General features: G+C 28.5%; 1 protein-coding gene across 2 annotated transcripts; it reads left to right on the top strand.

Annotated features, from left to right (window-relative positions):
- The first annotated feature begins 5,465 nt into the window (after positions 1-5,465).
- Positions 5,466-24,870, top strand: LOC119670290 (neuropathy target esterase sws). 2 transcript variants are annotated; one of them, XM_038080494.1, is made up of 12 exons: positions 5,466-5,784; positions 15,950-16,696; positions 16,763-17,299; positions 17,379-17,605; positions 18,214-18,779; positions 18,845-19,260; positions 19,329-19,604; positions 19,670-19,856; positions 22,736-22,852; positions 23,805-24,016; positions 24,089-24,442; positions 24,504-24,870. In XM_038080494.1, the coding sequence occupies exons 1-12, from the start codon at positions 5,716-5,718 to the stop codon at positions 24,762-24,764; spliced, it is 3,969 nt and encodes a 1,322-aa protein (XP_037936422.1). In that variant the 5' UTR covers positions 5,466-5,715; the 3' UTR covers positions 24,765-24,870. The 2 variants fall into 2 exon arrangements, with proteins under 2 accessions (XP_037936422.1, XP_037936421.1); XM_038080493.1 differs by lacking the exon at positions 22,736-22,852 and adding an exon at positions 21,935-22,051 and having other exon boundaries at positions 5,467-5,784.
- Positions 24,871-26,827: the final 1,957 nt, after the last annotated feature.

Below are 26,827 nucleotides of genomic sequence, written 5' to 3'. Positions count from 1 at the left end.
AATAGTTCCCCTTCCATAACTTCCATAAATCAACTTCTACACCCACAATATTCACAAAGCAACTGCACTGAAATATTTAACATCACTCAATACATATGTCAATGTGTTCCCAAAATAATTGTGACTTTAGTTTTCAACCCTCATATATAATTTATACACAAATCTACATATACATATATATTTATTTATATACTAATATATATTTACATTAAAAAAGGCTTTACGACAAAATATTTTCTGCTTAACCCACACATTATTCACCCCCCACGAGATGAGGGTAATGTTAGCTATTGAACTATTCAATCCCTTAAGACCGAATAATCGCTTCTTTTTTAAATTGGATCGATAAACGAAAAAAAGGGAGAGTGTCGTGTTCGCACATCGTAAAGTGTGCACTTATTCAGGGTCATGGCCAAATTTTCCATTTAATAAAACCATATGTGGGTTGAGAGTAGCGCACTTATTTTATAAACAGATTCCTGACTGTCGCAATAGTTTATTTCATTGTCTTGGATAAATCAAATATGACATTTCTGTTTGGAATGCCAGGGTATTAAGACTTTTGTGGTGATTCTTATATGATTCTTGTGTAAATATATTTTTAAAAAAAAGGGAAAACATTCTTATATTAGATATATTTTTCATATGTGACACAATATGATGTTTTCGATTCTTAACAAAATGTCAAAAAACTAAAAAGAAACATTATATAAATATTATTTGCCTTCACGAGTCACAAGAACTACTACTACTACTATAGGACTACAGATTTCTTTTGTGACACAACAATAGGTCATTAAAATTCATTCGGCATATTACAGTAGTATTACAGTAGTATATAAATATAGTATTACTAAGAAATAAATGTTCAGCAGTATATTTTCGGATACTCTTACTAAGTCAATTAGCTTGAAACTATCAAACTATTCTATTATTATCCAAGCTGAAATTGAAAACATGTAAGGACTAATATGACAACACATATCCATATATTTTTATTGATATCCAAACGATAAAGAAAACAAACAACGATTATCTGAAATAAGTTTTCTGACCAGACTGATAACATAGAAAGTTTTAAATCTGATCTACCCAGACACGGCTCTACACTTTTAGCTAACAGAATAATATCAAGGATGAGAATAAAAGAAAAAGTAACCATTCATACCATATTTAAATGCTGCAAATTATATTATACGATAGCACTGACAGGCTGCCCTACATAGCACTATATATCTCAGAGCAGTCACTAGCAGTCACAGATCTAACATCAGTCATCGCATAATCAGCAAAGCTTGTAAGGAATACATAAATTAGTTAAAGAGAAGGGAGGGACTCTGTAGAAACCCCCAGCTAAGAAAGAGTAAAAATCGTAAAAATCTCAACATAAGATTGCATTAAATGCAAGATTGCATACAGTGACTGCAGATCTAACTTATTACCAACGCTGTAAGATATCAATAAACTACATCCCATGGACAATTCTAAAGGTTTGGTAGCCCAACAAAATTACGAATAAGACACTTAGAATGGGTGAAGTTGGATTTAGTTAGTTCAAGTTAGGTTAGGTTAGGTTAGGTTAGGTTAGGTTAGGTTAGGTTAGGTTAGGTTAGGTTAGGTTAGGTTAGGTTAGGTTAGGTTAGGTTAGGTTAGGTTAGGTTAGGTTAGGTTAGGTTAGGTTAGGTTAGGTTAGGTTAGGTTAGGTTAGGTTAGGTTAGGTTAGGTTAGGTTAGGTTAGATTGGGTTAGGTTAGATTGGGTTAAGTTAGATTAGGTTAGATTAGATTAGGTTGGGTTTCCAAGCTATGCTTGGTCCATTATGATACCGTTTACTGTATTATATTCTGCCCTTTTAAAACTGGTAGTAACTGTAGATAAATGGTTTGTGGATATATTTTTTATAGTTCATTAGACCATCTTATTTCCGCATTGCCAATCATCTGCAAACTTTTATAAATAGTTTTAAGCATTCTAAATGGAAAAGCTTATATTGGTTTAAATAATTGCAATATTTGCTTTACAAAACCTAAAAACCGTAAAAATAAAGTTGCATGCTTTTAATTAGCACTTAACGGTAAAATATTTTTTAATTCGCCACATTAATACGAAAAAAAAAGAAGTAAACATAAATAAAAAAAAAATAGTTATACTGGTGAAATTGAAATTAAATTTAATTTATTCGAAAGTGCAATCAAATCAAAATTAAAAAATAAAAATAAAATTAAACCAAAACAGTAAAAAAAACAAAATGGCGCCCATTTACTTGGAATATATATGCATTTTTACACTCTCATTGCGTTTTGATTTACCGCCTTTGCCTTTTGTGAATTAATTTGAAAAATCACGAAAGATCTTCTTCATATGGGACGAGATTTTTATACAATATTCATATTTTATACTTCGTCTTGCTTCTGTTTTAAATAAATATTTTCTTATATTATTATTTTTTTTTCTTATTTTTATATTTTTCCCATTGTGAGAATATTTAGAGCGTGTTGTTTTATGCGCACAATGCAGTTTCGCATGCGCTTTTTGAATAGTTCATAAATATTTCCTTCTGCAATGAGATTTAAGTTAAATTTTTGTTAAATTTGTTTTGCGGTTTTTGCCCAACTAATTTTTAAATGAATTTTATTGCAATTTTTAAGATATTTTTATTTTCTTTTAAAATTATGCTGGCGCGAAAAGCGGTAAAATTTTCTTTTTGAATTTTAGTCAAATATTTCGTATGTAATTAGTACAGTTTTTAATTCTGTTTTTTTTTTTTTAATTTCAATCTTTTTAAGAGAAATTTTTTATTATGATTTCAACAATATTTTTCAATTAATAATAAATAGAAATCAATACTGAATGCAGTACAAATTATCTACATATTTCCTTTTCTTTTTAAACAAATTTTTATCCATTTTGAGGTACAGATTTATCACCCCTTTTTAACTGACATACGTCATATAGAACTATCATGCAAAACATCATTGTTTAGCAATCGCGGAACGGTTGTTGTAAGAACTTACTACAAAAATGGTTAGTGAGTATGACGTTTGGGTTAAAGCTGTTATAAGTCCGTGTTTTTTTTTTTTTTTAAATTACAGTGTGACACAATACATTAGAACGAATGACATCAAGATTGATCCGATCAAAAAATATATAAAGGATAGAGCTCTGAAATTATTTACGAAAACTGACAGGCTTACGAACACCGCGTTATCGAATCTCAGAATGGTTACTGGCTCCTCAGGGAGGTATGCAGACCTGAGGTCAATTATTGCTTAGTCTGATAAAGTGATAAACAATAATTCAGTCAAGGCGTAGAGGAATAAAACTTAGAGTCAATAGAGTGTAAAAGTGCTCAAGTGCACTGATTTAACTAGCCTCAACATACCAATACTTCATATTTGATCTCTACAGCCACATACCATAGATGTACATTTTTTTAACGCAAATTTAAAGATACGAACCAAAGAAATGTGTATTATTAGCACCAGTACTTGAAGCAACACTACATATCCTGATTTGTGCCATAAATCATCATATGAACGTCATATTTTACATTCTATTGATATGAGTTGGTCACCAAGAACAAGCGATTTGTATTCAATGAATTTTTTTTTCAAAGTTCTTAAATATCGTAGGCTATCCTAACCACTTAACATTATAAAAATGAAAATCCTTGAAATTATGACCAAGCTATGGCCAGTTATGTACTAAATCATTTCATGTTCCTTAAGCTCTTCAGAGTTTAAAAGCAAACATCTGTCAACTTATACTTAATATCTTATCAATTATGTATTAGATCCTTTTGTGTCACAATTATAATATTTTATTATTAATACTAAGTTCAATAATATTCTAAGTTTAATTAATACTGTTTTTTTTTTGTGATTAAAAATAAAGTAAAAAACTTTTAACGTATAATCTACAAAAAAGGCTATAAAACCATAAACTAATGACATATTTGGATTTAATCATATTACTGTAGTTTTATCGATTTGAAAATCGAAAATGCTTATGTCTAACACAAACAAAATATGTCTGCTGACTTTTCTTATGAATTACGTTAAATGCTAAGTGCAAATATAACTCCTAGTGTTAGTACTATGTTCACACTTAAAAGTATTGAACCCTTTTTATCAAATTTTTTCATAAAATTTTAATAAAAAATAACATATAACGCTGCATATGTGTTGTGTTAAGTACAATAATCTAAATATAATTGTAATTAGTGAAGTATGTATTATGTTTTGACTATAACAATAATTGTATGATTTAAATGTAAACGAGTTTTTTCATATAGTGACAATATAAAACCGCAACAATTAGCTAATACGTAAGGTGATGCATGATACTCACATAATGCTTCAGCTCATATAACATAACATAATAACATAACATAACATAATATTTAAAAAATGTATAGTTAAAACGTATTTATTTATACTGATATATTTCAATTTTCCGTTTAGTTATTTTGTTTAATCTTTTATATATCCTATCAGAAAATTTTAAATTATTTTAAAATATAAACTTTCAATTGATTACTTATGAGTATATCATTTAGTTGACTCAATTAGGAAAAAAATCCTAATTAGAAAATCTTTGTGTGTAAATACAATAAATAATTTTAGTTTTCTGAAGCGCCTTATGCGAATTAAACATCAACAATTGTTTTACGAAAGGCAAAGCAAAAAGCAAATGAAGTAAATCAATTTGTTTATTTAATTGTGCTCAAGCAACTTTATTAAATAAAACTTACAAATGGTGTATTGCCGTTTTAACTGAATGCAGTTAATTACAAACTGTTTAATATATATCCAAATTTTGTGTGTTATTAAAGCATAACATAATGAAAAATAATGCAACTATTGAAATCAAATGCAGCGTCAAAATTTAAAAGTAAAATAAATAGGGAATATTGTGATATACAACTTAATGTGTTTAATTTGAACAATTCAATATTATGTAGAAAAAAAGTTTATTTAAGTTAAAATAAACTATTAATTTATGCAAACTAAATAGCAAATATAACCAAACATTCAATGAAGCCCGACGTAAAGAAATAAACAATAACAAAAACATATGGTTCAGCGGCAATGCAAAGAGACCGAGCATTTTCTCACAGCTGTCATATGTTGTTCGAGACTCGGTTGTGAGTGCTGCTTTGCAACCGTGGGGTTGAAAAATTCTTAGAGTTCATTGTTAAATGTTTAGTCGCGAGCAGCAGATTGAATATCGGTTTAAAACACTTTGCAAAGTGAAAATAATATTGTTAAATAAACAATACTTGTTAATAAATAAAGTGAACTAAATTTTGCTCTAATGTTATTCATATAAGCAAAATGAGTAATTACATAAATGTTGAATTCTTAAACGTTTTCATATTGGCTGCGAACGCACAACAAAAACTAAAAATAATTAACGACGAAAAAAAGTAAAAGTTATTTGCATTCTTTTAAACTTTGTATAATATAAATTGTTTAAATTTCATGCAATAAGTGCGCTTTTCATATAAAATACTAATTAAATTATGTGCATAACGCACATACTTTATATGAAGTTAGAACAAATTTTTTAGTTATTTGGTTTTATATCGCGCTCTGCCAGCGTCGACGTTTGCGCTGATATACGCTTCCGTGTTCAAATAAAAAAAATAATTCTTTATGTGCATATTAAAAATTAAATCAAACAAACAGATTTTTTTAGTAATTGAAATCTAAAAATGGATTATTTGGATATAATTAGAACTAATCAACAGTTCGAAAAATTTCTAATATACCTCAACGAAAAGGTAAGTTCTTTCAAATCATTCGCTATTTTTGTTTTTGTTTTATTATGTTTGCTCCCATACTTGTTGTTGCAATCAGTGTTTACTTATCACAAGTTCTGTTGCGTATGGCAGAGTTTTAAGCAAATAGTTTTTTCGCATTTCAGTATTTTGTAAATTCACGAAAGTAAACAAATTATTTGTTTTATTACTTATGCGGTATTTTGAAATGAATTTAACATTATAATGTAACCCTTTTTGTCATTCAATGGTTATATGCGGAAATGTGTTTTTTCCTTTTAATTTACTGAATTTCTATTGCTGACAAATCGTTTTCCACTTTTTGGAAAAGGGGTGTGGGGACCAAGTGACAATTCATATTAGCTTCTTATCTAAGAAGCTTTGTTACCCGTGTCAGTTTGTACTTTGTGTCGTTGCTGTATATTTGTTTTTGTTTTTGTTTTTTTATTTCGTCTGTGCCTTATAAGTGAACTTTTTAATTTAAAGCAAAGCATAAAATATAAATATTAATTTTTTATGAACATATGCGGACAAATTATTGAAACTCATAATCATGTTTAATTATTGTTCTAAATTTATAATATTGTATAATAATTTGAAAATTTTATAACAAGTTTGTGAGTGTTTTACTAGTTCAACTACTCGTGGTATTTTTTTAATAGAAAATAATAAAATTAGTTTTTCCGTGGGAAATTGTCAAATGTGCTTGGTTTGTACATTTTAATTATCAAAAAATAAAAAAAGGAAATAATATGGAAAATTTTTCTTAGCGTGACATTTCACTGCGAAATGAGAAAATGAGTAATGAGAACTATTTCAACATAAACCTCTTGTGCCGTTTAAATAAATTATTACCTTACTTTTTTCTATATTCTTTCTGCACATTCGTAGAAAATAGTGACCACAAGTTAGGTTACGTCAGATTATTATCATGATCCTTTTTGGAACATTTCTCATGATCATGATCCTGTTTGGATCTATTGTTTTGTTACTTAAAACTAATAAAACCTAAGCCCATTTTGAAACTCTTTTAAAACATAAGGTGGTAGAGATGATGCTGGTGGTAGAGATGATGCTTATGGACGGTAGTGGTCTTAGGGATGGGCGGGATAAGCACGATAGGGTGACGGCAGAACAACAGATATGATAAGGTGCCAAATCCAACTCAAAAAATAGATTTCCATGAAGTCTTTTTACTTCCAAATCAAACTTTTTCAATACTTTTTTAAATTGAAGTTGTATCTAAATTGATGCTGTTACCTGTAACGCGGTGGTTACAATTCCAATATCAAAGTAAGCTGGCTTGTGTTTTCTTATATAAAATTTTTTGAAAAAAAAAAATTACAGCAGAAACCTTTTTCAAAAGAGCTACAGCTTGAGAATTAATACTTAAAGAAGAGAAATATTGAATTCTTTTCTTGATCAACAGTTTATATATGTTTTATAAAATATGTTTTAGCCAAAAGCACCCCTAGATGTAATTTGAACTGAACTCAAAAACCCCTATTCAGATACTCATTATTTCAAAACAAGTTATGATTTTCTCTAATAGCAACAAAAGATGAAACCTAAAATATTTAAATATATTACGTTACTAAGACAGTAACTAGCCTATCATCTACCTTTGAGCCGTCAATATAAACGATGAGTCCCTCTTCTATTTTATGGGATAACCTATCAACTAACTTTATTTCAATAATATATTTTCTATATTCATTATATGAGAATGGTGCGCAACGATATAAAGACATTCGGTACTATCAACTGGCGATAGCAACCACTGCACTAGCTGGTTGGGAAAGATACTTGACGCATACAAAAATGACTGACGTTTGTAATGGTCAACTAGCAAGTATATTTGAGAATGGAGGAACTGTACTCAATATTTCCTAAAGTAACTAAAAATATTAAGGATAGATTTGAGACATATTTTTTTTTGTAAAGCACATGACAATATGTGTACTTTTATAGTGCAATTTAGTAAACAATATATAACTTTGAAATGAGTTTATAGTGTCGTGAGGAAGACATCTTGCACACTGTAGTACTTTTAAAATATGCATATACAAATATATTCTTCTTTAGTCCGACGAATTAAATCGATCGTATGTTATCAGTTTGCCTCATCATCTATTTTAAAAAGATGATGGTTTTGCCACATTATCACCAATATTTAAAATATTGGTAATATGATTTTCAGAAACGTATTTTAAACATTTTGAGGAATATATGTTTATCTGCTTGCGTATGTATTTGTTTTGTTAAAGAAATTTTTTGTTACGAACTTTATTTGTAGTCTATATTCTGTAGTCTCTTCTTCACCTAAATCAAATTTTGCACAATAATTTCTATTATTAAAACAGATACTTTATCATCTCAAATATACTATAATTAGATAATTGATAATTATGAATTGTTAAATTGAAACACATTTTACAGAATACAATTTCAACATCGTAATTAACATTGACTATATGTTCATCCAAAGTTCATATAAAAATATCACATAGAAACTAAAATGAGCAATCCAATTATATTAATTAACTATAATTAGTAAATAATAAAGTTTGTTAAAAAAATTCAAATCATTTCTTACAAAAAGAAAGTAATAAAGAATATGAATAATAATTTATAATCTAAACAAAGGCTTTTGTCATTGTTTTCCACCCTCTTTGATAAGATAAACTCGGTTAGAATTTTTACTTCATATAAGGCTTTGACCTATAAAGTGGATTTGCTTATCAAGTTAGCTCATGTTAGTAAATTTATTATAAAAAAACAAAAAAAACAATAGGAGAAATATAGTCTATCGATAGCAATAATATTGAAGGTAATAAAATTAATAAATTTAATAAAAAAGATAATGGCTAAATCCATACAATTAAATCACAAATCTTTGTTGAATTAATCTACTTTGATTTGTGATTTTTATCAATTGGATTTTACAAAACGCTTACATTAAAGAAATAAATCCATGCCTTTTTTTATTTTTAACACTTAATCCCGTTCACGTCGGTTCTCCTTGGGCGGTATTTCCAGGCCACTCAATCCTATAATGTTTTTTTATTTACCGTTCACCGTTTTTAATGATATTTTTCTAGGTTTTTGATGACCTATTTGGCACTCTTCTCCTGTCACCTGTATCTGCAAAACTTTTCTCACCTACTTGCTCTTCTGGTCTTCCATTACTAATGCCACTGTTTAAATTTAATTAAAAAAATTTAATTTAGAATACAATAAATCCAACAATAAAAATCAATAAACGCTGAAGAAATTATCGGTTCGCAAAAGAGAGATTTTAATAGATTTGTTAACCCCTAAGGTCATTCAATTTAAATTAAAAATTTTTAAAACTCTGGGATTTCAAGTAACTGAATGCTAACTACAGATAAATATATTTTAATAATTTCTTTATAACAAATTATAAGTTATACAACTTTGACGTTTCAAATGTTATACGAGCCTTTTTTTACATATTGAATTGCATACTCGTCTTTGTGAATAACAATAAACAATAATAATAAATTAAATATATATGTAGGATTTATTTCATATGTAATGTATTATTGAATGAATTTACTTTATTACCAATGCCATATTTTTATTAAACGCTGATAACGATTGTAACAGTAATCTATTTTTACAAAAACAAATCTGTCCACACATATATTGGTTTATACGTATACATATATTTTTATTTATGTATCTATAAAGGTATAAATCAATTACTACTGTAGTTGCTTGACTTTTTATTTATCTTTTTATTTGCTTATTATTATTTTAATGATCGTCATTCGTTTTTTTAATTAATTAATTTTAAAAAAAAGTACACTTAAGTGTAATTAAAAATTTGTATATGTATGTGTATAAACATTCTTTATAAAAAGTATTTAAAATTTTTAATTTAAAAACACTTATGAAAGATACCGCTATAATTTTTTTCTTGTAAGTTGGTAGCACTATTTTCCACTACGAAAAATTGTAGAAACAATCTATGATAAAGTACACGTAGACATCAGAACCACATACAGTGCGCGAAAACAGGCTCATATCTGTGCTCGTAAAAATAATGTAGATCAAGACAGCCTTAGGCCCTCAATTAGATAACTAATAAGTAATGAGGCGTCTTAAAGAAGACCTATAATTAACCGGAGAAATTCAAATTCGATCTGCTACCTACTGTATGTATTTTCATCGGCTATTTTTGCAATTATACCTTGGAGTGCTTTGCGATGGCACAAAGTAGGGATTCAAATATTTTGCGAGCAGTTTGAAGCTTCGAACATTTTAATGTTTAAATGTGTTTGTGCTCGAGCGTTTAGCAGGAACATATCGAAAGCATTTTGTGTTACAATTGTTTGTATAAAATAAAACAAAAATTAAGTTAATATAAAATAAATTTACTGTTTGCGCATGAAACATATCTGTAAATTGAATATGAATTAACACGATCCCCTAATCGCCTGACTTAATCTCGTGTATCTTTTCACTGCTCCCGAAGTTTAAATGACCACTTCGAGTACATTTTTAAGTAGCTCCAATATTTTTGTAGAACTAAAATGTTCAAATCTGAATTTACACAAACTGCCCAACCATCATAATTGTCAGAGTTTCTCGGGAAAAACTAAGCAATGATGGACCAAGCAATGTACTCACCTGAACTGGTAACGTGAGATTTTTTTTAAATCCGAATTTACACAAAATATCTGACGAATCATAATGATCTGAGTTTTTGAAAAAAAACTAAACAATGATGGAGCAATCAACGTACTTACCTGAACTGGATATAACTGATTCATAATGGTCAAAGATTTTGGGAAAAAAATAAACAATGCTAGACCAAGCAACGTACTCACCTGAATTCGCCCGGTGAGATTTTTTTCTGTTGCCCAAACTTGAATATCCTCTTCGAGCAAAGAAGTGGAGCCATAAAAAAATTTAAATCAACCTCAGGAAGATATATGAAGAATTGGATCAAGCGGTATCATAGTTGCTTTGTTCTTGAAGGCAACAAATAAATGCTGATTAATGGATGATTTTTTTTTGTTTAATATAATAATTTAACATATTTTTTACATAAAATGTATATGCAATTTGGCTATAAAGACTGTGTTATGACGTTCTCAATCAATTAATTAAAAAAATAAAAGTAAAATAAAATTAGAAAGAAAAAAATGAAAATAAAAAAAAATTATTCCTCAAATATTTTAGTGTCTTTAGTGCTACTTAAAGTTAGAAAACTTTATTAACCTTTATGTGCTCGGGATATTTTTCCTACGTTGCCGGTCGGAAGTCTACATTTGTAGCAAGCAAGTATGTTATGAAGAAATCTAGACCAACATATTAAAAAAACACTTTTAGACAGATTAGTTTACTTTTACAGACAATTGTACATATTTATTATGAAAATTATTATACAAAATTTGGGTAAAAAAGATTTTAAGTAGCTTTTGAGGAACAACATTCACCCAAAGAATATGTGACTGTTTGTACGTCACACACTGGTTTTTATGCACCAACTGCAAATATTTCGCGTAGTTTTTCTGGCTTTTTAGTTTGTTCCTCTCAAAATTTATTCAAGTATCGAATACGGTGTACAAAATTAGACCTTTAGTCGCTCGAATTGGACCAACAGTAGTGTCATGAAACACATTGTGAGCAGTAGTGCGACCTACTTGATTAGGTGTAGTTTTGAACCAGACAGTATTATCTCTTGACACAAATGTATCAAGATGCTGCATAACGACCGAGGTCTCTTTGACATTCATCACATAATCAAAATTTATTTCGAATAATATACCTTATTCTTGCTCATATCTCTGAATCACCTTCTTCACCAAGTATCATTTCATTCTCGGCGTCAGATTCTTTAGAATAGAAACTAATCGCAACACTTACAGCACCAACAAAAACATTGCTTGAGCTGGAACTTGTATGATGGTCAAGTGGTACATGATCATCAAACCATTCATCGCTAAAAACTAGTGCTCCTCTTCCTCCTCATCAATCTCGCTCAGTAATTTGTCAATATATTGTCGCCATTCTTTTTTCATAAGCCACTTCCAAAAAAAGGAAAACCTGCAAACACACTTACTGTTTAACAACTCATAGTGGCCGAGTTGAAGCACGTTCAATCATATTTTCCAATATTCTCATTTTATTTTACTGCTCTATGTTTCAAATAAACTATTTCATTACCAAATTAACCAATCAAAAGCGGATCGAAAGCATTACATTGTAATCAGATTGAGCATAAGCAGAAAATTGATTACAGCAGTATGAACTGCGCTTCCTAATCCTCCTACTGTTGCGATCTAAACCATAAAATCATGCATATAAGTACAAATATGCAGCAGAAGTATGTACAAGTAAACAGAGAATAAAATAAATTACAAAGGAACATGTTTCTGCATGTTGGAACTAAAAAATATTGAGCTACATAGATATTTAATATGAATTTTCATATAAATTATATGGTGACTACAAATGTAGACTACCTGGCCGATCATTTTGAAAAGTTGGGTCTAGGGCTTAAATAAATTATTGTTTTGATGTTGTTAAGTTTAAAATTAACTTAAAATTGATTTTTAGGAAACTACTAAAAATCTCGCACCCTGTCGTTGTGCAAAATTCGTTTTTATAAGACTTTTTCGCACAAAATGCTACAAATGTAGACTACCGAGCACATAAAGGTTAAAAAACATATGAACATCTGAAAATGGGTGTGTCTGACTCTAATTATAAAGGAAGGGAGAATTTATAATAAATGATAAAGGAAGGAGATCACTTTTGTTTCACAAAACGTAAAAAAAATTCTCGGAAAACTATCTCAGATCTTAACATATAATTCAATAAGGATAGACTAAAAATCAGAATCTGATTACAGGAAAAGATCGTTTTAGAACTGTAACGCCAAAGACGATAGATCTGGTTTCCTATTTAAATTGTTTTTGTATTTTCAAGTGTGTGATTTTTTTAAAAATTGCTTAAAAGTAATTTAAATTTTGAATAGAGATATACACCATTACTGAGTCAGGAAACATATATGTATGTATTATTTTAAAGCAGCTGATAATGGCTTTAACGTTCATTTTAAAGATACCGGGATCACATTTAAGAACGTGTGAACTGTAATGAATAGAGTAGATAATTAACAATACCAAACAGTGCCAGAAAATCATTTAAGTACCATTTTCATCTCTTTCTTCAACAACTTCGACAGTAGTCGTTGAGGAGAGTCTGGAGAATCCGTGTCTTTTTATAAAACTTTGTTTTTTAATTTTATTCCTATAAGCCTCGTTAATAAATTTATTATAAGTTTCAAGATTTCTAAACAAAAAATGACTTATTATAACTATTATAATTACTATATAAACATCTATTCAAACATGAAAATGAGATTACCAAACAAAACTATTTTATAAATTAATGAAAACAGAAATGTTGAAATATTTTCTAATTTTATCTTGTTTACTATTTACAACAAATAATGATACATAATATTATTTAATATTTCAATTAACCGCAACGTAAATAAAAACAGTGAAAACAATTTTATTGTTTACCACTTGGCAAGAAAACAATAACAATGCGCGCGGCCAACAACTGTTGCACGGGCAAATATCGTAGAAGGCGGAAGTGACTCGAGATGCAACAATTACTAGGCAATCTCGCAATTGCAGTGCACTTTTCGCTGCCTCTGCCACTCTGTCATGCTAATTTCAATGCCAAGTTCCTATGCTTTGCACTCTGCGTATTCTGCGTAATAGGAAAATCGTCAACAAAATGCCAAACAAATGCTATTAGCATAAAACTAATTATTTAAGTGGTGCCCATATGGACAGAATATTCACTTTATGTTATGTTTAATCATTTAATTTGTTTTTCTCATTTGCAATCAATAATAACTGAATTACTTAAAAAATTGATTATGTTTTGCTTTTTAAAAAAGTATATATGGAAATAAATATGATATATGCAGAACTGATTATATTAAATATGTGGATCATTTAAATTACACCGATTGACTAAACGTTTTTCTTATACTAACACATACTTATCTGAATCATCAACTTTTATGACAACATATTGATATTTAGAGCCCAAGTCAATAAAGAACTGTTTCAACTTGACTTAAAGAAAAACAACTTAAAAAATACGAAGATAACAGAAATTCTAATAGAATATTACAGGACGGTAATAGGACTTTATAAAAAAAATATTTCGTATTAAAGTCTTCGGGATTCCACGAAAAGCTATAATGTGCCAAAAATTTTCACATTCTGAAAAATTATTTACTCAGAAAGCTCCTAATATTTAAAAAAAAGGATTTATCAAAATGGTTGTACCCAAGCTTTAGTCTAAATAATATCAGTTAATCTGATATCTAGGCCGTGTGCAACTACGAGTAAATTGTGATAAAATTTGATTTGCACTGCACTTATATAAATATTTATTTATTTATTTATTTATTACACTTATTTCTTATTTTTGGTTAAAAGTTTTCAAATTTATTTATTTATTTATTAATAATCTTATACAATTTTCACAAATACCTAATTTACCTAATTTTTGTCTAATTTACCCTACTCGAAATTCTGGTAAATACCAACATTCGCTGCCATACCGACATAATTTACTATTTCCCTCAACTTACCATCAATTTACTCGAATTCGCACAGACCTAAAAAAATTTTCTAATTAAATTGGTTTAAAAATTTTGATGGTTCAAAACTGATTTTATGGAAAAACTCTATCCCTTTTGCTATTATTCTCAAAATTTTACCATCTTTTTTGTCTTCTTATTGGTCGTATATCAATGTCTTATTATCTTAAGACCACTTTTTTTTTGAAAAAGTTTTCCTTCTACCATGCACCATGATATATTCTGTAATCTCTCTTTAAACCAAACTACCATTTTTCAACAAAAACTCACAAATTTAGTTATTATTACTCATAAGTCAAAGCCAAGATATTTTTAATATTTCCAATTTGTAATAAATACTTAACATTCAACTTTGTTAAGATAAATAGAGAAGTATAAGCAAACACATATATTTTATTTCTATTATAATAATTTAGTTCTAAGGAGCAGTCTGGTCTAAGTCCAATAGCCAATCATTGCCACCATCCAAATGTTATTCACAGCTTCTGTATTATTTGCACTGTTTGTTAAAAAAACAAATCATACAATCCTTCATCAACGGAATAATTGTCTGGGTTACTATGACTACCATGTTCCTACTTTATCTGATCTAAATGAGATTTAAGAAGAATACGTATTTATATTGTGTATATTAACATCAATTTTAGCTAAATCCGTTTAGAAATAATAACAAAAATATGATATGATATAGATATGATATAGTGAACTGATCTTGAAAATTAAAACTCATGTTTCGTCCCCTATATTCAAAATTTCTTTCATGAGAGCAGAAAAACTAAACAAATTAACTTGGAAACCTAAATTACCAGCGGTCTGGTTCGTCAACCTATTTGTTTTTAAATCAGAGAATGTGTTCCTCTTTGATTTTTAGTATCAATCTCACCGATGTTGTCATGCATTGTAATACTTATACAAACTTTTAGAAACATAGTTGTAAAAACTGGATCAATATCGAAAAGAAAAAAAATTTGAGAAAAAAGGCGCTAGTTAATATTACGATAGATGGTGTAATGCTCTTTAATGTTAAATACTGGATTAAGACATAAATAGACAAATTGCTTGGATAAAGAAAGTTGCATATGTTTTGAAAGACAGTTCCTTATCTTCTATATATGTTTTCTACTTTGACGTATATAAATTGACCATATTTTAAAACCATTTACTACATACTCGCATGTAAGATCGCATATTGATATATTTCAACTAATCAATGATATATATGTGCTCTATTAGGTCTCTAATGTTCTCTATATCTTATTACCAATATATTAACAAAAATTGTACACTATCTATAATTATTTGTATGTGCAAGGTGTAATAAATTAATTAACTTTTTTAACTTCTACAATAAGACTCCCTAATGTCTAGGCAAGTGAACCATATATAAGTACCTAAGACTTATTAATATTTTTGAAATAAATAACAAAGAAAATAAAACAAACAAAACTTATTATTAAATGAAAAACTTTTTATAACCATATATAATTTTCTTTTTTCTTACAGTCATACGTTTTTATAACGTGTTCTTTATTTGCATTATTTGTGATTACTACTTTAATAATATGCAAATTATGGGCTCACCGAAAGAAACAAGAGCTATTATTCTTACAGCAAAAAGCCGTCCACGAAATGCAGGCATACGACACAAATTCAAGTGATATGCGTTTGCGTTTTCGCAAACGTGACAAAATGCTTTTCTATGGTCGTCGTATGTTACGCAAAGTGAAAAATGTTTCCGGACAAGTTTACGGTGGACAAGGACGTAAACGGAGAGCAGTAATGCGTTTTGCTAAACGAATTTTACAGCTACGACGTGATCAGACTGATCCACTTCATTTGAAGACTGTTGAACCTCCAGTCGAATATTTGGAAGAAACAATGGAAGGTAGTGATCGAGTACCACCAGATGCACTTTATATGCTACAGAGCATACGTATTTTTGGACACTTTGAAAAGCCTATTTTTCTCAAACTGTGCAAACATACCGAAGTTTTAACGCTTGATCCGGGAGACTATCTATTCAAAATAACCGATGCAGATGATAGTGTTTTTATAGTACAATCTGGCTTGATTCATGTATATATATCAAATGCTGACGGTAGCACACTATCACTGAAAACGGTCAAAAAAGGTGAATCTGTAACATCATTACTTAGTTTTATAGATGTACTTTCTGGTAATCCCAGTTATTATAAAACTGTTACTGCGAAAGCAGAGGAGAAGTCTTACGTTATTAGATTACCTATGCAGGTCAGATATAAATTTTACTTATACTTCTACAATTAATTACATTCAAGATATTTTTTCCTTATATAGGCCTTCAAGGAAGTATTTGATGAAAATCCTGATATTATGATACGCGTCATACAAGCTATTATGATACGACTGCAGCGCGTACTTTTTACTGCTCTACGGAGTTATTTAGGTTTAAATTCTGAATTAATGCAAAATCATATGCGACACAAAAAGCAACAATCTTTTTCCTATGCATCCAAAACGTCACCATCCCATCGTCGTTCGCAACCTGAAAATATACAACATACCTTATCAGATATGGGGCCTCCACCAGATATGATAGCTGATATTTCAAATGAATTTCAGCATTATAGTGTAAATACACAAGGTTCACAATCACTAAATAGTAATAAGCCTAACAAAAATTTTGCTCAATCTCATATTGAGCCACAAGTTGGAGTAGCTACAATTGATTCCAATTTGGTACATGCCTCAGCTGTTGACAGTTTATTGTGGGAATTAGGTTTAAAAGACGAAGATCGTCATTTTTTAGACCCATTTGTAGAAGAGCGTGAAGTTGAAGCTGGTGTTACACTGATTACTGAAGGCAACTCTGAAGTAAGTCACGAAATTTCCATTTTATAATGTTAATGCATCTGATATACCATATACTACTATATTCTATATGTATTTACAGGATGTTTGTGTCTGGTTTGTTATGACTGGTGGCTTAGCCGTTTATCAAAGTGTTGCTGATAATAAACGTAATATTCAAACAGATAAAACTGAAGCTTATATACATAGTGTACATCCTGGAGAAATCATGGGTGGTCTAGCAGTACTAACTGGTGAAGCAAGCCCTTACACAATAAAATCAAAAGTTTATAGCAGAATTGCTTTTATAAGGAGACCATCAATTTACTTGTAAGTCGAATATCAGCAATTAGTTTAAAATATTTACGTTAATTACAACATAATTAATGCTGAATATATCTATGAAATTATTAAACGTGGTTAGACTTAAGAAAATTACTTACATTTATGCTATATCACAAATATGCTTAAAATGTTTGGCTGCTTTATAATATGAAAAGCTGGAAAACGTCCTGAAAATGGATACTTAATCATGCCTTAGATTACCAAAAAGGGTCATCATTCTGCATGAAGCCTACATAGAGGTCTCTTATTCCATATAGTACGCTATGAACCAATAGATACGCTTCAGTACTGACCAATAAGTATATCTACAGCTTACTAACAGCCAGATTAACGTACTCTAAATTATTATAGATTTTATTGAAAATAAGATTATCGTTATTAATGAAAACCTTTAACGTCTATAGTAACCCTGGAAGGGAAGAAGATGGAGAAATTTATTTATAAAATAAAGCAATACGTATTATATTATCTATTAAATTAGGGGGTGTTAAAGTAATTCAATATCTTAATTAAGTTATTTATTTTTCTGATAGATATTGACCATAATATATTTTTATCATAAAAACTTAACAAATATTTAATTTCAATTCTAGAATTATGCGTGAACGTCCCAATATTGTGCTTGATTTGGGTAGCGGTGTTGTGCGCCGTCTTTCGCCATTAGTTCGTCAATGTGATTATGCTTTAGATTGGACATTTCTAGAATCTGGTCGTGCTGTTTACCGACAGGATGAGGTTAGCGACAGCACATATATTGTACTAAGTGGACGCTTACGTTCTGTTGCAACGCATACAAATGGTAAAAAGGAAATTGTAGGTGAATATGGTAAAGGTGATCTTGTGGGCATAATCGAAATGATAACTGAAACCTGTCGCACAACAACTGTAATGGCTGTACGAGATTCTGAATTAGCAAAATTGCCTGAAGGACTATTCAATGCGATAAAATTACGATATCCAATTGTGGTCACAAGACTTATTAGTTTACTTAGTCACAGAATCTTGGGTACAATGCAAACAAGACATGGCTCAAATTCAGCAACGCTTGAAGCAAATCCTGTAACACATAAATATTCAACAGTTGCATTGGTGCCAGTAAGTGATGATGTACCACTGACTGCATTTACTTATGAATTATTTCATTCCCTTTGTGCTATTGGTATGTTAATAAATAATAATTAAAATACTTGATTTAAATGATTAAAATAATGTAAATATTTAAAGGTCCGACTCTACGTCTTACATCAGAAGTTGTGCGTAAACAGTTAGGTTTAAATATATTTGAATCGAACAATGAATACCGTTTGACTTCATGGTTGGCACAACAAGAAGATGCAAATATAATAACACTCTACCAGTGTGATTCATCATTAAGTGCTTGGACGCAACGTTGCATGCGTCAAGCTGATGTGATATTAATTGTTGGTCTTGGCGATCGTACACCTGCAGTTGGTAAATTTGAACGTGAAATTGATCGACTGGCTATGCGTACACAAAAAGAATTAATACTACTTTACAATGAAACCAATTTAAAACCTAATAACACTTTACAATGGCTTAATGTACGGCCATGGGTAACCAAACATCATCATGTACAATGTCCTAAACGTATGTTTACACGTAAAAGTCAATATCGCATTGTAAGTGAATATATTTAATATATATAAATTACACAAAATTAATTTATTATATATTTATCATGCTATAGAACGATCTATATAGTCGTGTACTTATGTCAGAACCTAATATGCATTCTGATTTTTCACGACTTGCACGCTGGTTAACAGGCAATTCAATCGGTTTAGTGCTTGGCGGCGGTGGTGCACGTGGTGCTGCACATATTGGCATGTTGAAAGCTATACAAGAAGCTGGTATACCAATAGATATGGTTGGTGGTGTTAGTATTGGTGCTTTAATGGGTGCAATTTGGTGTTCAGAACGTAACATTACAACAACAACACAAAAGGCAAGAGAGTGGTCAAAGGTATAAAAAAAATTATATTGTATATATAAAATTATATTATAATTAAAAAATTAATTTAACTACAGAAAATGACTAAGTGGTTTTTACAACTTTTGGATCTCACATATCCAATTACATCAATGTTTTCTGGTCGTGAATTTAATAAGACTATACGTGAAACTCTTGGTGAAGTTAGTATAGAAGACCTATGGATACCATACTTCACATTGACAACTGATATAACAGCCAGTTGTCATCGTGTTCATACCAATGGTGAGTAATACAGTTAATAAATGATTCATTATTTAAACCTCAACTACTTCATGCACTAATTTGCATTGTTTCGTATAAATTCTTATATATAAATATTTTATGTGTCATTATTTTGTTTTGTATTTTTCTAACATACATGCAAACAACATTAACGCAATAAAAATATATATTGTATTCACATACAACTAAACACATTAATAAAAAAAATACTGAAATATAAAAGGCTCGTGTATATGTTTCTGGTCTTATAGTTTTAATTGCTTTTGTTTTTATTTTTTATTTTTGTCTATTAACATTTTTAACTACTAATCAATTTCTATATTAAAAAACAAACTTTTGTACATAAATTAATTAAAAAATAATTTTTACGATTTAACGATTTATTGCTTTTTTTCATTTAACTAGTTACACAAACACAATTAACATTAAATAAGTTCAATAAGTTTGTTTAAAGTTTAAAATAGTAAAGTTATGTTTATGATGTTCCTATTTAAGTAGTATTTGGATATTATAGTAAATTATTAATTTTATGATTTAAACTATTTATTGCTATTGTGTATGTCTCACCAAAATCAACTTATGTATATTACCTATATATGCTTTACTAAAATCATCATTAATTTGTATTATATAAATATTTAATGTATAAATAAAATTAATTACTTGATATTGTAATAGTTTGCTATATATAGTTTCTTGCTATCATCAAATTGTATGGTTTTTTTTTATATAATTAACTTGTTAAAGTTCTTAGCAGTTGTTGCTATAGAAAACTATTTTAATTATTTTAAATAAAATTTACTTTTTGAAAATGAGTTTTTATTGCATTTTCATGCTCAAATTATTTCAGACATATTTTATAATAAGTTATTATTTTTAAGTTACGAGTATTATCGTAACTATTATTTAAATTGACTAACTACTTTATTACTGACTAAAATTGTGGGGAATTTCTTTAAAAACTAATTAATTTTCTCATATTATTCTGTTGCATTTGAAATTTTCTGTTTAAAAAATTAATTACTTATTAATAAAAAACTTATTTTTAATTTAAAATTATAATATCACATTGTTACTTAAGAGTTTTAATCTCGAAAATGTTTTAATAATTTTTTAAAAACTAACATTTTAGTTGAATATTAATAGGAATAACAAACCAATTAGCTAGAACATGATTATGTGAGCTTAATAAAGAGTAAGGATTTATAGAAAACCAATAATGTATAAGTAATGTTAAATAAAAAAATGAAATTATAAAATTTTACTGTCTTTTGCGACAAATTTTCTTTAAAACTATTTTTAATTATCAAACCTATGAAACTTGTGTATCTTAATGAAATTTAAACTTGACTTAATTTTAAACTTTTTTAGTCTTAATAAATTCAGAAAACCACTAAGCTTAACAAAATGATTCCGTATTATATGGAGATTTTAATTAATTAAGAATATATTAAATATTTTCATAAAAACAAATGCTTGGTCTATTTTGCAACCCAACTATATAACTTATGTTACCAATTAATAGTTATTAATTCCATTCTTAAAAGTTGCCTTCAAATTGCTACTAACTTATCTTTAATTTTGTTAAATTATATATTTATTTCTGTTATATTCCTTTTCATTCTAATAAAAAAAAAATATATTTTTATCTAAATAACCAAAAGGCAGATTTAAACTAAAAACTTAACTCATTAAATCGTGCTGTGATTTGTTTATATTTCTCATTTGACTTATTATCATTTCATTAAAATTGTTCCGTGAATTTAGATAAAATATATTTTTATCTAAATAACCAAAAGGCAGATTTAAACTAAAAACTTAACTCATTAAATCGTGCTGTGATTTGTTTATATTTCTCATTTGACTTATTATCATTTCATTAAAATTGTTCCGTGAATTTTGTTTTCATGTTTAATAAATTCATCGCATTTTGTAAATGTATATATTTAAATTATGTATAGTCAACATACATATTATTTATTGTATGTGATTGTAAAAAAAATGTATTTCATTAAATAAATCCAAATAGTACCTAAGTTCCTTCGATTCATATGAACCCTTCCCTCTTGCTTTAACAGGATCTCTATGGCGATTTGTACGTTCATCAATGTCGCTTAGCGGTTACATGCCGCCTTTATGCGATCCTAAAGATGGACATCTATTACTGGATGGTGGATATGTAAATAATTTGCCAGGTAATTAATTTAATGAATGCTTAAGTTTGGTTATCATATATAAATGCAGAGTGTAATATTAAATTTATTTTAATTAATTTTATATAAATAAATAAAGAAAAAAATGTACATAATTAAATGAAAAATGTGCAATTATATTATAATAGTCTAAGCTTATGATAGTTTAAGTTTATATAAATTGTAGTTTATTTTATTTATTTTAAATTATAGTTGGCTGATAAAAATATTTTATTTTTATAATTAATAATTCGCATCTTAGAGCATGCTGTGCAGTATTTTTGAAAATATTTGGGTATATAAATATATGTATATATAATATAGTTCTGGAATAATCTGAGAAATGTAAGTACTATGTGCTGACTCTATTTTTTTATTTTGATCCTTACCAAGTTCAGAACTTTTTTAGTATTGCACACATTTGCATATTTAAAATGTTTATAATTTTTTTCAATGGTACAGAAACTAATACACACACAAAAACACTTCTACGTGCCTTATATATTTCAGTTTTTTTTTTTTTCAATTTTTAAATTTGTTTAATTAAAATTATTCATCTAACCAATCTAAATACTGTATTGGTTTTTCATACATTTTTGATAAATATTTAATTTCTATATTAATGTAATTACTGTATGCTATTTTATTTACTATATTGTAATATTGTGTCCCACCTCCAAACTGCAGGCCATTTGTGGCGTTATGTTCGTGCGAGCATGTCAATAGCTGGTGTTTTTCCACCACTTTGTGACTATACTGATGGCCATTTGTTAATCGACGGTTGCTATACAAACAATGTACCAGGTAAAAAGTCTTAATTTTGTATTCTAGTCTAGAGCTTCCATTAAGAAAAACTTTCTTATTGTGTAGCTAGATGTTAACTTTTTTATTATAAAAAAAATACATATAATATATAATGTGGATTTTACTACTATAGTTAACTGATACGCATGTATATGTATATAATAGTTCTTTAAATTTATTAATTTTTAGTTTTTAATGTAATTTTAATAAGTTAAGCATAAAATTTTCCTCTGCATTTGTATAATAGTTCTTAAGATATATTGTAAATTACATAGTTAATATATGAAATGAAATAAAACAATTTAGTTTCATATAATTTATATATGTATATACATATATATAGTAGTCTTTCAAATTTTATTTAGGCTGTTCGAGTAAACTTGTACTCGATTATTTGGCTGGAACACCATGAACTACTTATGCTAATATGCTAATTTTATTATTCAAGTAGCTCAAACACCTTAGAGCAACTAAAACATTTGAAATATACGTATATATACGTAATATATACGTGTAACTTTTATTTTTGCTAACTCAAATAAGTTGTTTATTATCAGAACTAAAAATTACTCAATATCAAACGTAAAGACTTGTGCTAATTACTCATATAAAATGCAATAAACTCTGTGAAGCAGTTCCAAAGACTATATCCATACAAAACCCACTTTTTCCATTACTGTAGTTCAGGTTAGTCACATAAGTTAAATGCCATAATGCCCTCATTTCAACATTTAAAGAAATGTGGGTATATATTTTATGTGGGTATATATAATAATAGTTACGAACTTCGGATATCGTTACGGCATGTACTTTTGGTTCCAACTAACTGCAATATGCCAATTTTTACATCTGTATATACTTATACATATGTCAATATAATAGATATGCATATATAAAATACTTTTATGAAATACTGATTTCAAATATAAAAACTAAAATTTTTTCGTATTAGCGGATGTAATGCATAATCTAGGTGCTGCTCACATAATAGCAATAGATGTAGGTTCCCAAGACGAAACCGATCTAACTAATTACGGGGATGATTTATCGGGTTGGTGGTTGTTATACAAAAAATGGAATCCTTTCACAACACCTGTTAAAGTACCTGATTTACCTGATATTCAATCACGTTTAGCATATGTATCGTGTGTACGACAATTGGAGGTATATTATAAATAATTTTGTATTCTTATTTTTACTTATTAAACTAATTATTGTTAATAAATTTTTTCATAGGAAGTAAAAAGTTCGGAATATTGCGAATATATACGCCCACCAATCGATAAATATAAGACATTAGCTTTTGGCAGTTTCGACGAGATACGTGATGTTGGTTACGTGCATGGGAAAAATTATTTTGAGATTATGGAAAAAGCCGGACGCTTAGGTCGTTTTAATCAATGGTTTAGCAAAGAACCACCTAAAAAGCACTATCATTCCTCGCTTAGTGAATACTCATTTATTGATTTAGCGCAAATTGTTTGTAAATTGCCAGAAACTTATGTAGATAGAAGCCATCAGAATCCATATATGTTTAGTGAAGATGAAGACTTCGATGGTTATATATCTGAGCCCTCAACATACAAGAGAGTAAGTTATTGTTTTATTTCATTTTTATAATATTTTTCCTAAAAATTATTTTCTACTTCAGAGTTCACATCAGTATAAAATGAAACGCACTGGCACTTCACTATCATTATCAGAAAATGAAATGGATTCAGATATTGAAGTGGATTTGTCATTACCACTTAAAACACTTCCACATAAGTCACGTAGTACACCACCTACTCCATCAGAATCACGTTTATCGGAAATTGTCGATAATATTGATGGCGGCGATGCTGATCGAACTATTCCAAGTAAAACTGAACTGACTCCTGACACCGAAAAAGACTTGCCAATTTCAGCATAAGAAACATTATTCTTTCTACATTATTGGACTATTGTATAAAATATATTACAACAATAATTATTGTTAAGTTTTGTTAGCCAAAAAACGTTTTTTAAAGAAATTTTAATTTTTGTTAGCCAACTAAATGTGATTAGCATTATTATTCATTTAATATGTTTGTATAAAGAAATATGTTTCTACCAAATTCTTGTAAAAATTAACAAAATAGTATATACTAGATATATAGTTATTTATATATCATTAAATTAATAATTAATTTTGTCAACATTAAAAGGCTATTAGAAGCTAAATAATATAATTGTATAAAAACGTAAAATATTTTAATTTTAGTTTTACATTTTGCATATATACAATAAGTAAATTGCACAAATTAATATAAAACTCATTAACATTTTAAATTAATATTAAATGAAATTATAGACTACTTGTAGCTTTGAATAATTAATGTAAGTTAATTTTTTAAGATAAAATGAAATGATTTAACAAAATAAAATTTTTTTTTATATTATTTATTTATCTATAACATATAGGTCGGAGAAAATTTGGGCTTTACAATTTTTTCAGTCGTGAATATTTGAAACCACGTTTAAACAGTGTTCAGCATAAAGTCTTTAGCTAACCACACATTATGAGTCACTCGTTTTTTTAGACAACCAATTAGTTTCCATCCAACCCAACTTCTCTATTATAGTAACAACTATATTCAATTTGTACGGCATAAATTCCATTGTACTAATAATACCATAAAAAGTCTTTATCCAGAATTGCAGAAACTGCTGAGAACAAGAGAATGAAAATACAACACTTCCTATATACCTTCTGCTCAAAAAGTAGCCGGATTGTTTGTTAACTACTCCTTAAGTAATAGACCTTTTTCAAAAATTTTGCTATGTTGGTACACCCTTTCTTGACATATGGTACAAATTTGGGCGCCATCTGTCAATTAATTTGTTTACAGCAGCTGTTAATGTGAGACTACCTCAAGTGCATTTAGTGATTTTTACTATGGAAAATTCTTGTTGTATGCGATATTTTGACCAAACACTACATTACTGACATCGCTCAGGCACCATATTCGCCAGATCTGGATCCGTGCGATTTTTTTCTGTTCCCGAAACTCAAATTGCCCCTTCGTGTTAAGCGTTTTAAGTCGATTGAATCGGTAAAAGAGAATTCGCTGAAGGAACTAAAAGCCATACCTTCACGGGCCTATGAAAGGTGTGTGGAAGATTGGTTAAGCGTTGGCAAATATGTATCGCTTCAGAAGGAGCATATTTTGAAGGAGATAAAATAAATTTGGAATAAAATTTAAATTTGTATGTTTTATTTACAAAATCCGAGTACTTTTTGAGCAGAAGGTAATAACATAAATCGCTAAAATCAAGATGTCGGATAGGTTATTCATTCAAATAGAAATACCAATTTCAAGAATGTTATCTCAGGGTGTGTAGTTAACGACACTGACGAAGAAATAAACCACTGAAACCAACCAATAGTAGATTTTCTCCCACTGAATCTAGAGGTAACAAGGTTTGTTTCACATTATTTAAATACAGGCGGACTCCCCTATAATGAAAACTTCTCTGTTATGAAAGTTTTTTTAAGATTTCGATTTTTATATTTTTTTTTATATGTAGTAATATATATAGAAATTTTTTTTTAGTTTCTTTGTAACGAATCGTTTTACTGGTCACAACGACTGTATTATAGAGGAGTCCTATAGAGGAGTGATACAGATTCTTAAAATAAATATATGTATATGTAACTATAGATAACCTAGAGGGATATAAATTAGCGGTCTAACTAAAAAATTGATAATCTATATTTGCTAATGAGAAAATTATTTTTTTAATGAAAAAGAAGCTCTCAGAAACGTTTTCACACCTTGTTTCCTATATCCATAACTTATCACTAAATTTTGTTTTGAATTTTTTGATAAATACCCAGTCTAGCTTAATATAAATTTTAAATATTAAACTTAAGATATGCAAAAAATCAACTTCATCGGTTAAGTGGGTTGTAAGGAAATCTTATTCAATTTTAATTAAATAATGAAACTAAAT

This window comes from Teleopsis dalmanni, chromosome 1 (assembly GCF_002237135.1).
Source record: "Teleopsis dalmanni isolate 2A chromosome 1, ASM223713v2, whole genome shotgun sequence".
Taxonomy (NCBI): domain Eukaryota; kingdom Metazoa; phylum Arthropoda; class Insecta; order Diptera; family Diopsidae; genus Teleopsis; species Teleopsis dalmanni.
This window is presented reverse-complemented; position numbering and strand designations above follow the sequence as displayed.

What these genes read in the sequence shown, in the direction of transcription:
- LOC119670290 (XM_038080494.1), top strand. Translation starts at nt 5,716, where the DNA reads ATGGATTATTTGGATATAATTAGAACTAATCAACAGTTCGAAAAATTT. An exon ending in TAATATACCTCAACGAAAAG is followed by an intron (nt 5,785 to 15,949) that starts GTAAGTTCTTTC and finishes TTTTTCTTACAG; the next exon opens with TCATACGTTTTTATAACGTG. An exon ending in TTACTGAAGGCAACTCTGAA is followed by an intron (nt 17,300 to 17,378) that starts GTAAGTCACGAA and finishes ATGTATTTACAG; the next exon opens with GATGTTTGTGTCTGGTTTGT.